Source organism: Pogona vitticeps, chromosome 6 (assembly GCF_051106095.1).
Source record: "Pogona vitticeps strain Pit_001003342236 chromosome 6, PviZW2.1, whole genome shotgun sequence".
Taxonomy (NCBI): domain Eukaryota; kingdom Metazoa; phylum Chordata; class Lepidosauria; order Squamata; family Agamidae; genus Pogona; species Pogona vitticeps.
The window spans coordinates 26420371-26434446 of record NC_135788.1 but is presented as its reverse complement, the minus strand read 5'-3'; the positions used below and the strand labels follow the sequence as shown (position 1 = coordinate 26434446).

General features: G+C 41.9%; 1 protein-coding gene across 3 annotated transcripts in view; it reads left to right on the top strand.

Annotated features, from left to right (window-relative positions):
- The window catches only part of SLC25A13 (solute carrier family 25 member 13), a 139403-nt gene that overhangs the window by 80068 nt on the left and 45259 nt on the right, over positions 1-14076 (top strand). For all 3 annotated transcript variants that reach the window (XM_073003209.2, XM_073003208.2, XM_078378710.1), the window contains one exon: positions 11354-11500. In XM_073003209.2, coding sequence (XP_072859310.2) covers positions 11354-11500 — 147 coding nt within the window. The remainder of the gene's footprint in view (positions 1-11353; positions 11501-14076) is intronic.

Below are 14076 nucleotides of genomic sequence, written 5' to 3'. Positions count from 1 at the left end.
TTTGTTGCCCCAGGCAAAGATGACACATCATTACTCCATGTAGAGAAGTGAACTGGATCAGCTTTGGAATCTTTCTTCAATACTGGCAAGGTTCATCTTACGTGCCCTGAAGCTACCGGCCAGTGTGAGGGGTTCAGAACAGGCTTTGTGACCTAGCCAACTCTGTCTTTCAAGATAAGAGAATCCAAGAGAAATGGCTAGTGAGTTGACATTCCTGCTTCCACCAGTATTGTCACCTGAGACAGTTGACCCACTCTGCCTAGTGAAGCGGTGCATGATCTTAGTGAGGCTATGGGCCATTTTTTCAGACTTGTGTATGTATCTCTACCTATGTGTGTCTATGTACAATGGCTGGCCAGTTAAACATCATACTGCATATAAAACATGTTATTGAATACCCTGTATCTTCTATGCCCAGAGAGGGCTCTGGGGTCTACGGGTAAATACACACACTACATCCTATCATTCAACCTTGAAGCATGCAAAAATGGAAACAAGAAGTGACAAAATATAGAAATGCCCTTTCCAATTTGGGGGCTAGGATATGGGCTACAATTGTTATAAGTTTTGTTCTTTATATCTGAGCTTTTATGCATAGAGGCGTGAGTCTCCTGACATGGCTTCACTCATTGAATTAGGAACAACAGACAAAGAAAATGGTTGATTTATATGTATTCTTCTAGGAATGGCTTACACTGTATGGAAACATGGGTATGATTTAGCTGCTCATAACTGTCTTGCACTTGGCTCCAGGGCATCTGAATTACTTCAGATTCTTGAATGTGTCCGGATAAAATCTAAAACCCATGACTGGGTAATACTTCTTTTACAACTGACAAAGGATGCAACACATTGACAAAAAATAGGGCAAAGGCTACAGGATTGGGAATGGGCTGATTCACTCCCCCCCCCCGTTTGACCACATGATGTAAATACAAATGCAAATCAGCCTGCAGTTCCCCTCCTATTGTGTAATTTTTACTTCCATAACCATTGGATCCATTCACATAAATTTAGACCAGTGGTGGCGAACCTTTTTGGGCTCGCATGCCCAAAATTGGGGGGGGGCAGTGGGTGGCATGCCGTCACCGCAATAGCGGCGGCGACAGATCCGGAAGTGGCAGTTTAAGGGGGAATCATGCTGACAGACCCGGAGGACCCGGAACAGGAAGTGGCAGTTTAAGGGGGAATCAGGGTGACGGACCCAGAGGACCCGGAAGTGGCGGCGGAAGGGGGAATCCTGGCTGCAGCCGCTTCATGAGGTTTGGCTGTGCGGGGGGCGGGCGGGCAGGAGGAGTAGTGACATATGGCTCACATGCCAGAAGAAAGGGCTCCGTGTGCCAACTGTGGCACATGTGCCATAAGTTCGCCATCACTGTTTTAGACAGTGTGATCACTTTAACTGATACAAAAAACTGTGACCCTTCACTCTCTGCCATTCTTCTCCAGGCAAAATATACCTTTTCTTTTCTTTTCTAGACAGCTTGTTGCTTGCACTATTTGCTTGGCCACCTAGATATAAAAAGAGAGAGAGAAAGAGATAGAGAAAGAGAGTTGGAAAAGAGATGAGGAAATTGCCAGTCTGCCCTTGTTTACAGTTTACTACTAGTTCCTCTGCAGCTGCACCTCCTGTAGGGCTATGGTAGAGTTACAGTAATAGGTGGCAAACAAGGGGAGCCAGTTAACATGAACTGACCCAGGGGAATCCTGATATCCTGGTGTGATTTCACAAAAAGTGAATTTGTATTTCTCTGGCTTGTAGTCACACTCTAAAAGTCCACAAGATTGTGAAGGCTTTCAAGTTCTCCAAAATGATCAGGCAAGATGATACCAAAAAAAAGCTAAGAAGCAGGGTGATCCAAATATTTGACCAAACATTTTATCCATGAGATCTTCAGTTTAATTCAGTCTCAAGCTGGAAATTACAGGGTCATTGGTAAATGTGCAGATTTCCCATTACACTTAGCAAGACATGGTGTCATGGAGGTGGACTGATGTGAAAACACAATGCAGGATGAAACCCAGATGCTCATTCAACATCCTGGAACATCAGTTAGAGCTCTCTGACTCTGATCTGTAGGATCACATGGGAATATAGAGCAGAAATCTTGCTTTGAAGCAAAGTGTATAGGAAGTGTATAGGAAGGAAGTTCATCAAGTAGGTGTACATGGGCAGGTTACATCTAAGTAGAAAATATCATGATTCTAAACAGGTGTAGTAAATGCACTGCAGCCTGGGACAAACTTTATCCCTTCAGATGTTTTAGACCAACTCTTTTTCTGCCTATTGGTTCTGCTGCCTTTGACTTCTGAGAGTTGAACTCCAAAAGATGTGAAGGACCAAAGGTTAAGAGCCCCTTGTCTATGTGTCCTTTCCCTCACAGAACCAGACTGTTAACCCTTGTGTCAGGTATTCACAGAGGATTACAATGGTTTTCTGTACACTTTTTTCACACAGATTCATTTTTGCCTGTGGGATCTCTGCAGTGTAGTGTATGGGACCTTCCACCATACATGTCCCATCTGTTATTCCTTACAGCTATTTGTTGAATGAGCATGCATCACCACCACCCCCAGACTTGCCAGTAGAACAATACCAGTATTACTGTATGCAGATGACACATAAATACTTTCTAGAACACCTATTGGGCTGATGAAGGGTTTAGCTGATTTGTTTAAGGATAAAAAAGTTGCCAGATTGAAGGATTGGCTGATTAAAATGATAGATAGATAGTTGGACAAATGAATGGCTGAAAACTAATGGCAAATGTAGAGAATGTACTAAGTACGAACAATTTCTATCATCACATGAAGACATGCAGAAAGATGCTTTGAGTAGAATTTATAACAATCTTGGAACAAGAGGAAAAAGACAGAAACAGAAGGTTTGAAATCAATTTGGGAAAATGATTTAAAGACAGAAATTAAAACAGAAGATTGGATAAAAATTTGGAGGATGAGACTTTTAAGATTAATGTTGGTAAGAATAAAGAATTTTTTAAAAACAATTAGTTTAAGGTGGTATATGGCTCCGGTGAAATTGAATATAATAAATTTAGACTATTCTAAGGCTTGTTGGAAATGTGATGACGAAATTGGCACGTATTATCATATGTGGTGGGAGTGTAAATGGATTCAGAAATTTTGGAAACTGATTTTTAAGGAAATATGTGATATATTTGGAAAAGATACTGAATTCAATTTTAAAATTGCTTTGTTGTCAATTTTCAATAAGATAGAACTTGATTATTATTCAAAGGAATTGATTTCCAATTTTATGACAAAAGCTAGACTATTAATAGCTAGATTCTGGAAAGATAAAAATCATATTAAATTAGAAGATTGGTATAATGAAGTATGGGACATTGCATTAAATGATAAATTAACTACCGAACCTAAGATGAAAAAAGGGGAAATAAGTTCAAATATTTTTTATGCTATTTGGGATAGATTTGTTGAATTTGTATTAGTGAAAGGAAAGGGGAAAGCCTTTAAACAACAATCAATACAATTTTGGAAAGGAAGTTCGTATTAAAAGTATTGTTCCAAGGGGTCCCGTGGGTATGGGGTGCACGGTGGTTTAGAGTGTATAGTATTTTGTATTATTTATTTATTTGTTTGTTTGTTTGTTTGTTTGTTTGTTTATAACCCGCCCATCTGGCTTATAAGACCACTCTAGGTGGCTTCCAATATAATGTAAACAATAAAATAATACAGAATTACATGAATCATACTATGGCAAATACAATACAAAGGTAGAATAGAAAATAAATAAAGGGAGAATAAACAGTAAATCAGATATTAGCTGGAGAGAAAAATATGTACAGCCATGTTTTTAATTGAGTTTTAAAAGTGCCCAGAGTGGGGGCCGCACGAATCTCAGGAGGAAGATTATTCCAGAGGCGAGGAGCCACCGCCGAGAAGGCCCGGTTTCGTGTCTTTTCCTTCCGGGCCTCTCTCGGCGTCATTTTTGTATTTGTGTTTGTTTTGAAAATTAAAAAAACAATAACTAAACAAGAAAAAAGAAAAAAATAGACTTAGGTTTCTTGATATAGACTCCAAGATCACTTATCAAATAGCCAGATTTTGTATGGCGATATTCAGGTCTCGGAAATTCCATGGTAACTAGATACTAGATTTTAAATTGTGTTTTAAATCAGTGGTCCTCAACGTTTTTTGTCATGCGGACCGGTGGAGCCTCTGAGGGAGGTGGGGCGGCCCCTCGCGCTCGTGCTCTCCGGTGCTCACACAAAGTGTTTGGGGAGCACACGCGCGCCATAGCTGTGCGCGCATTCCCCACCACTTCATGCGTGCACATAAGCCCCTGTCCACTCACACACGTGCACCCCCCGTGCGCTCCTCCCCACCCTCTGCGTGAAATGAAAATTTAAATCTAATCCTCTTGGAGCCCTCCTGGGAAGCCCTTAGAAAGCCAGAAGCGCAGACAGACCCAGCGCCTGGACTTTACCGGGACCTCCCCCTTTGGAGGAGGGGGCAGGAGAGCGAAGACGGGCAGCATCCCTATCCTGTCCCTTCTTAGAGCATGCTGTGAGCCGGAGGCTCTTCCCCCTCTGCCCCTGGACCCCCATGGGTCCGTCTGCACTGCTGGCTTTTCAGCCAGACTCTGCCTCCCGGAGCCCGCCTGGAAAGCCCCTGGAAAGAGAGCAGCGCGGACGGACACTACGGCTGGAGGCAGGAGCCGGGGAAATTCAAATGGCCTCCTAGCCAGGCTCTGCCTCCAGGGGCAGAGGGGGAAGAGCCTCCGGTTTGCAGCCTGCTTTTAAGAAGGGACATACACCTTTGGAAGGGACCGGGGGGGAGTGGGAAGAGGCAGCGTTACTCTGGATTATGAGCCGGTGGGTCCGGGGCAGGGAGCGGCGGCGCCCGAGCGCCCGCCCTGACACACACGCACACGGGTTCGTCCCCAAAGTGTGGCCAGACTTCTCTCCTTCGCCTCCCCACCCCATTTTGAGCACGCCGAAGGAGGCCGACATGGCTCCCTGGGGGAAAGCTTGCTCCCCCAGGTGCCGTTTTAGAAGGAGGGGTGCAGGTGGGTTAGTCGGGACCTCAGGCGCAACCCCAAGGAATACACCTCAACCTCCAAAGAGAAAAACGTGGGGCACCTGGAAGGCACGGCGAGGAGCCTGGCTTATGAGCCGGTGAGTCCGGGGCAGGAAGCAGCAGCGCCTGAGCGCCTGCCCTGACACACACACGCACGCACGCGGGTTCGCCCCCAAAGTGTGGCCAGACTTCTCTCCTTCGCCTCCCCGCCCCGTTTTGAGCGTGCTGAAGGAGGCCGACGTGGCTCCCTGGGGGAAAGCTTGCTCCCCCAGGTGGCATTTTAGAAGGCGCAACCCCAAGGAACACACCCCAACCCCCAAAGAGACAAAAACGTGGGGCACCTGGAAAGCTCAGCGAGGAGCCTGGCTTATGAGCTGGTGGGTCCGGGGCAGGGAGCGGCGGCGCCCGAGCACCCGCCCTGACACACACACGCACGCGGGTTCGCCCCCAAAGTGTGGCCAGACTTCTCTCCTTCGCCTCCCCGCCCCGTTTTGAGCGTGCCGAAGGAGGCCGACGTGGCTCCCTGGGGGAAAGCTTGCTCCCCCAGGTGGCATTTTAGAAGGCACAACCCCAAGGAACACACCCCAACCCCCAAAGAGACAAAAACGTGGGGCACCTGGAAGGCTCAGCGAGGAGCCTGGCTTATGAGCTGGTGGGTCCTTACATTCCCCCCCTCCCGCATGGTCTCTCCACGCTGCTGGTGTTCCAGCCAGGCTCTGCCTCCTGGAGCCCGCCTGGAAAGCCAGCACCACAGATGGACCCAGCGGTGGAAGGCAGGAGCTGGGGAAATTCAAATGGCCTTCCCGCCATTTTTTTGTCATGGCTGCCACTGTGTCCCCGTGGCCCAGCTGATGGCTCCTCGGGGCCCGGCACCGGGCCGCGGACCGGGGGTTGGGGACCCCTGTTTTAAATGGCAATTTTTTTTTATTTTTACGAAGGACCTGAAATTTTGAAATGTTATGGTAGCTAGATACTAGATTTTAAATGGTCTTTTAATGTCAAATGTTTTTACAAGGTGTTTAGAATTTTGGAAACTGTAAATGTCTTATGTCCCCCCCCATGTGATTGGTCTAAGGACCATAACAATAAACTGTACTGTACTGAATGAGCATCACTGTTAAGCAGCAATCAGAAGGAGCCTCCATGGATCTGGGATTAGAATATGAAGGCAAGTGAGAATAACAGACAACCTCATCAGATGGGTTCTCTGCTTTTGAAAACAAAAGCAAATATGATGTCCTTTTAGATTTATTGTTGCTGTTCACCTTTTTAAAAAATGAGTTCATCAAGCATTGGTATTTAACCCTTGTCTTTTGATGCTTTCCGTGTATATGGACTGGTTCACCTTTTTCTGGTGTCTAGACCTTGGACCTTAAGACAGCAGGAGGTCACAGTGTGAAAATGCTTTTTTATATTTCTCTTAATTTGCACCAGATGATATACTATGGTGTCTTTTCAATATTATTTTGCCGATTCCCATTTCAACCTGCTATATGGGTTTATAAAAATAAAGTAAAGGAAATTACAAGTAGCTTGTAACTCCTTGCTGCCTGTCAAACCTGATTATTCTGCCACCATTGGATCTTGTTGCAATCTGCATGTCAGAAATAGTTCTCTTTAGGAAAGGAAAACAATGGAACAATCTCCTGGCAAGTTGTGATTCCCCCACTCCCATTCAATTAAAAATTTTTATGGTAGTGATTGGAAATCACCATGAATTAAATATTCTGAACAGTTTTTCTGAATGCATCACATTTTGTTTTGAGTCTGCACCATCCCAGTTATCTGGATTAACCAGAACTATGGTTCTTAAGTGGCAGGTCCTAGGCAGTTCCAAAAAAAGTCAACACAGACTTATTCTTCTTGGGAATGACCTTGGAAAACAACATATTTGGCTATATGGGATAGCATCTACTGGCAAAGAAGGATGTTTTTTTTCTACCACCTAGGAGAAACTGTATAGAAGACTGGATAAAAATATTTCCAGATAGACTTTTCATTGACTTTTTTGCTTAGCTCTGCAACTAAAATTTAATTTCTAGCTTCACTATGCAGTGGTGGGCAACTTTCCAGGGTGTGAGTGCTGTACATGGCCATCCCTGGACCCTGGAGGCTACATCCATTCCAGTGTTCCTTATCCTCATTTCTTTCTATTGAAAGTGTTTTTTAACTGAAAAAGCCCTCTCACACCATGTATTAGTCTTACATCGTCCTGAGAGGTGTCCAAAAAAGGGCTCCCACACCCCCTAGAGAGCACAATGGGACTTTTTGAGCCAAAAAAAGGTTTTCTAAAATTGTAATAAATTGAGGCTATTGTACTTTTGGCACATTGTATGAAGACAAGGGTCACTATAAAGACAATAAGTTGACATGGATTGATTCAAAAAGGAAAGTGAGACCTCTTGCTGATAAGACCTTTGGAAATCACTAGTTTACATAGTTGATATAAGTCAGAGTCCTGCCAACCTAGCAGTTCGAAAGCATGTAAATGTGACACGGTGGGAAGGTAACGGTGTTCCATGCCTAGTCCCGCTGGCCATGTGACCACATAAACTGTCTACGGACAAACGCTGGCTCTACGGCTTGGAGATGGGGATGAGCACCACACCCTAGAGTCGGACACAACTGGACTAAATGTCAAGGGGAACCTTTACCTTTATAAATCAGAGACAACCGGATAGCACATAACAATAACAAATTACTATGTTACACTGATACCAAAATAGAATGGGCAGAATGGGCAGTGCTGGACCTGATAGCTGAGTGGTTTAGGTCTCTGGCTGCAGAACCAGAGGCTGGGAGTTTGATTTCCCATTGCGCCTCCTTGACTGCGGCTTAAATCAGTGATCCAAAAGGTCCCTTCCAGCTCTACAGTTTTAAATGATGATCCTCTAGATGTGCAGAACAGTAACTCGCGTAATCCTTCAGGCAGCATTCTCATTGATTCAGCTTTACGTGGTGTGCCCATTGAAATGGATTTGAAACCTACAGTTCTGGCAGAGGCCGCATTTATGAACATTCGTGGTATTCTCCCTCCCAGGCTATTTTCAACTGCCCAGAGTGGCCCTGGCTGCCGGATGGGCGGTATATAAATCAAATAAATAAATAAAATTTAAAGTTACTGAACCAACCAATAAATAAGGGGCTGAAGAATTTCAGCCCCTTGTAAACAACCTGTCTTTCTCTTCCTTACATTTTAGATGGGAAGTAAAAATCTCTTGGGAATAGGCAAAACAGAGTTTATTGTAGTCAGCATGTCCAGAGCATTTTGCATAAATGGGTAGATTATGCAGCTGTAAATATATTTAAGTTCACTGAACATAGAGGGAATTAGTACTAAATATCCACAAGCTTTTCTTTTCTGCTTACATTTAAGATGATCAAATGGTGGACCCTCTTCGATAGAAATGTGTATTTTAAATGGAAACTCTGTGAGCATGATTAATTATAGAAAGAGGATGCTAGTCTGGAGAAACTGGCCTAAATAAAATAGGCCTTCAGTTCTGTTTGTTTGGTGTGGTTTTTTTTTCCTAATAGTTTTAGCTATAAATAAAGAGTTAGTGTGTTTCAGTAATTGGAATTTTGGCACAATGTTACTTGGTGGTTATCAGTTCTCATCTTCATGCACCTCACAAGCTGTTGGGACAGTTAAGGAGCAGCCTCTCTTGTGACTTACAGGTACATCACCTTGAAATTTTTGGCATGAGTCATTGTGCAAATAACACAAGATTAAATAATTGTCAGATTATTCTTCTGTGATGGCTGAAGGTGAATTTTTAAGTGAAGAGGAGATCATGTTAGTATTTCTGAAAATAACTATTCATTAGAATGCACAAATAAGGATATTTTCCCACCAAGAAAGAGGGAATTTCTCACTAGTGAATTGGGCTTTAGTAATATATGTTCTGAAAGCCTTCTGTCTTTGCCCAAAGTCTTAACATCAGTTTTTCACATTATATTTTACATGTGCTCATTTTATGGCTTTGTTAAATAACTTCAAATGTAAGCTAGTGTGTTGTTCCGTTCTGGCACACTCGTTGATGAGGTAATAATACCTGTCAATCGGACCTCACATTATGCAGGGGTGGGAAGGGCTGCGCTGCGTCAAATGAAGAATTTTCAATTGGAAATATCGGTGGTACCTGAACATAATCTCTGCATACCTAGAAAATAAAATAGCTTTATGAGCTGTAACAGGAAAAACAGAGCCTGGGAGGGTTTATTCTTGTGGAAGTTTCTCTCTCTCTCTCTCTCTCTCTCTCTCTCTCTCTCTCTCTCTCTCTCTCTGTGTGTGTGTGTGTGTGTGTGGTGTGTGTGTGTGTGTGACAGAGAAAGACAGAATAGCAAGTAGGGAAATCTTTTCATTAAGCTCTGGTGCCAGAGTTCCTGTTATCAACTGCAAATTAATTTTGTATAAACACTTATTGTGGCTTTTAAGAATGCAAACTCCCAACATCAAGGAACTGAGGCTGTTTTTAAATTTACGTGGAGGGATTACAGCACTTCCAATCTAGGGGAGGTTTGGTGAGTCCTTTATTTTGCATTGAGCAGCAGTTGAAATTTCTTTTTTCCTGTGGAGCTGCTTTAACCCATACCTTGCTGAGTTTATTAGAATGAACTGTTCACAGCAGGAGTCAGCTGCAAAACTGGAAGATATTAGGCATTTTTGAACTCCAGATAAATTACACTATGCTGTTTCTAAGTTGATATGCATGATCCAACCTAAAATTAGTCCACTAGTTTCAGTGGGGAAGGAAGGCATATGCTTAACTCCTTGTTGAAATCAGTAAGACTTGATTTTGCTTGGATCATGCCCGTGTCTTCAATGCTAAAGCTAAGAATATTTTGCAGACTTTGGGTAATTTGGAGTAGTTACCTTTTAGGGTCTCTTTCTCTCATTTCTGTAGACAGGGAACCATTTGGATTTCAAACTGTTTATTGCATCATCAAGGAAACAAATTCCTGATATTAAAGTATAGCAAACAATGAAGAAAATTAAGAAAAGTACAGTAAAAAGTGAGGACTGGGCCAGATCCATGGATTTCAGAGCAGAGTTCCATTCACAAAACAGGGTACTCTTGATTCTGGCCAGAACATATAAAATTAACTTTCTGGGACTATAGTTTCTAGATTCCCTTAAACACGTTAAGTTCGCTTTATGGCTTCCCCCATCTAGCTCTTCCATCTGACCTGTCTCTTTACACTCACCTTTCCTCTGTAGAAGCTCGTATGTAGCCATATCTTTCTTCTCAGTAGAAAGGGTTATTTGGTTTGAACCTTATACAGTATAAGTATATTTCAGGCTTTGGAATATTTAATTGAGTCACTGGTAAAATAAAATTGCAATCTTGCTGCCCACTATTTACAAATTAACATAAACATGGCAATTCCAAGTGCAATTATACAGGCATTAATCAGCAAGACCTGATTTCCACAGAAATTGGGTCTGTGGTAGGTTAAGATGACATTTGAGAACATGTCGGCACTACAAACGAAATCTGTGTTAGTCTTTGTAACCTCTTCATGAGCTCTTAAGAAACGTTTGGACATCTTCATGCCGCAAGATGAGCTGAAGGTCTCCAAAAGATTTCTCAGAGCAGGAAGCTGTCTTATACTGAGTCAGACTCTTGGACCATCTTGGGCCAGTATTGCACAATTCATAGTGGACTGAAGGTGTATCCTTGAACTTTATCCACCTTTTCCTAATCTGGAAATCAAACCTGCTACCATCTACATAGAATACATGAGATTGACCACTGAGCTGTGGTAGTTTAGAGCAGTGGTTCTTAACCTTTGTTACTCGGATGCTTTTGAACTGCAACTCCCAGAAACCCCAGCCAGCAGAGCTGATGGTGAAGGCTTCTGGGAATTGCAGTCCAAAAACACCTGAATAACAAAGGTTAAGAACCACTAGTCTAGAGGTATCTGTTGTGCTTTTAAAGAATTATGCTAGTCAAATTTGATGATACATCTTGCACCTATATGAGTGATGCTTCATGGATAAATGCATAATTTGTCATAGCATGCCGTAGTCTTCAACTGTGTATTTTGCATTGGTCACTGAAAGGTCAACATTGGTCTAATTTCCAAACCTTATTGCTGAGGCCTGTTAAGCATTCCCCTTATCCTCTAGCTTAACTCTCTGTGCAATACATTTAAATAGCAGAATGTGACAGGGTTATTTATTATTTATTTTATTTATTTTATTTATATCCCGCCTATCTTGTCGGTTAAGACCACTCTAGGCAGCTAATTAACAGCATTACTTTTCTGTGCTTTCTATATTTTACAGGAAATCCAGCTGGAACATGCAAAACAAGCATTTATACAGCGAGACAACACTCAAGCCGGAAAAGTCACTGCCATTGACTTTAGAGACATTATGGTCACGATTTGCCCTCATATGCTATCACCCTTTGTTGAGGAATGTCTAGTAGCAGTAAGTTATTTGCTGTTTTTAGTCTTACATAGAGACTATTGCCGTGACTGGGGTCCCACAGAGACAAGTACTGTACACAGAAGGCGGTAGGAATATGTTATTGACTTCAAAGTTACTTTTCTGTTGTTTTCTTTTTCTTTTTGCTAGTATCCATACCCCAGGCTTTGGATCCAAGAAAAAGGAGTTATATTGATATATTACATATCTATTTAGCTATTCATGCAAAAGTTTTCCTCTCCAGAAGATCGTGATATTGTCTTATCAGGCTCACAGTAGTAGCCAGCAGTGTTGAGCTGTATCAGATGACCTGTTGCACCATCAGGGTAATTTTTTTTAATGTGCTATCTCAACAAGCTCCTGTTCCCTGCCAGGGCAGTTATGCATGAAAGTCTTGTTTGGAAAGCTAACGACTTCACTACCACAGGCCACTTTGGAAATTGATGGTGAGCTGGGAGCTCACATCTGCTTTGCATGTTTTTAAACAAGTTTAGTGTAATCCACAGGATGCATGATGTTTTGCATGACCTCTTATATGGATGGCGATTCACCCTCATCTTAGCTTTCATTTTAGAGATAATGGTCTATGCACATTTGACCCTAACAAAGGGTTTTGTGTGCATAAGAATATTTCAAGCAGCTATTTCTGGCATGCTGACCTGCTTAACAATTTCAATAGCTCCCTAGTTCTGCAGACAGCTTGAAAGTAGGCCCTGAGGTAGCTTTGATACGGGTAGCTCCATTCCATTGCTTGTTTTTTTCCAGACCTTCTTCTAGTAACACTGAAAACAATAAACATTTTAGTCTGTGTTACTGTGCATAAACAGTATTTCCTTGATGTCACCAAGGTGATCTGTAGGTCAAATAAAAGCAAGAACAACTATATTTCAATTTTTTCCCAATGTTCCTCCCTCCTTTTTCCCTTCAATACTATTTATTTTGACGTTCCCCCCCTCTTTTCTCCAGTCTTATGATTCCAAAGGCAGCTTACAAAAGTTTCCAGATTTGTTTATTTAAAATGTTTATATACATGGCCCAAGCTGAAAGTGACCTTTTGCTGTTTACAAATGTAAAAGACAAAAGCAATACATAAATTTAGAATTTTTACTGTAAAAACAAATCAACCAAAATAATATCAAACCATTTAAGTTTTAGAATGCTAAGTGACAACACTAAGATGTAAATCATTAAAGGAAAAGGAAAATACCTTTCAGTTTATGGTCTAATCTTTATCTGAACATTGTTTGGGGGCATGTGGACCACTGAGCATAGCTATATGGAAATGAGGACGTTGAAATGTAGCTGGGCAGCACTTTCATAGATAAAACAGAAAGACTTGTCGTACTGTGACAAATGAATTCCATTTTCTCTAAAATATTTAGTCAATGCAAGAAGGATAAAATGAGTGCAGATGAAGTTAGTTTGGATATTTACTGGACTTTACTTTCTTTGCAGATTGAAGGGTTTTTAAAAAAATAATTTCAGTCCTCTCCAATACAGACTTTTTAACATGGCAACCACCATCTAAAGCATCTGCAGTGTGGCTCTATCTCTTACATGGTTTTTATATGGTAAAAATTGCTTTTCAAATATTATCCCTTAGTTAGACCTGAGAATGGCAATGCTTGTATCTGTTTACTTCTAATCATACTGAGCTCTGGTGTTGAGTTGTTAATGTTTCCTGGTGTCCTACTCAGATGGTTCATTGAGATTTAAAATGTTCTTTGATTACCTCTTTTGAAGTTTGGATTGAAGACAACTTGAAACACTGTTAAATTACAAACACTCAGCAATCTGTGTATGCTGCGTTAGGAAGCACAGTTCCTAGTTAGTGAATAATATGGCATAGGGCCATCTTGGCTGGGGGATGCTGGGAGTTGTAGTCCAAAAAAGTAACAGGATCCTGGCTCAGGAGTAACAGGAACCTGGCTCAGTGTAGGACAGATTTGTGTGCTAGAAGTGGTATGTCGAGTATAAAGCAAGAGTAGCACCAAGAGAATGCTAACAATGACCAAAAAAAATTTAAAAACCCAAATGCCATGTTCTTACAATGTTTGAAACAGTGTTTCGTATATGTGGCTATAACTCCTGATTTTAAAAAGCAGACTGTTCATAGAAGAATAATTCAATAGAGTAAACATGGTTTGACTGCAGCCTGTTGTGCACTTCTGGTGCCTCATTATAGATACTGTACATGCATACACACAGAGAGAGAAATATATATTTAATTAGCAGTTGTGCTGCAGTAAGTTTTTGCATATTGATATCCATGCAGTTTACCTTATTTGCAAGTCATTTTCACAGATGTGAACCGTTCCCCAGCGATCAATGGACATGTTGCCTTTCTTGTTTTAGTTCTCTTATTCAGGAAGACTAAAATCATTAAATGATGGTGTTTAAAATCTTGAGTCATACTGTGGGTGAAATGATTTGTTTTGCTGTGCGAGGCTGTGGGATCATGTATTACACCCCCCTCTCCAAATTAGTCAGTTTCTCATTGCAATATTTAGCGATAGTTGGGAGTAAATAGCACCCAGCCATTTTAAAGATAGAGTGTTTTCTTTACTCAGGTGAACTGA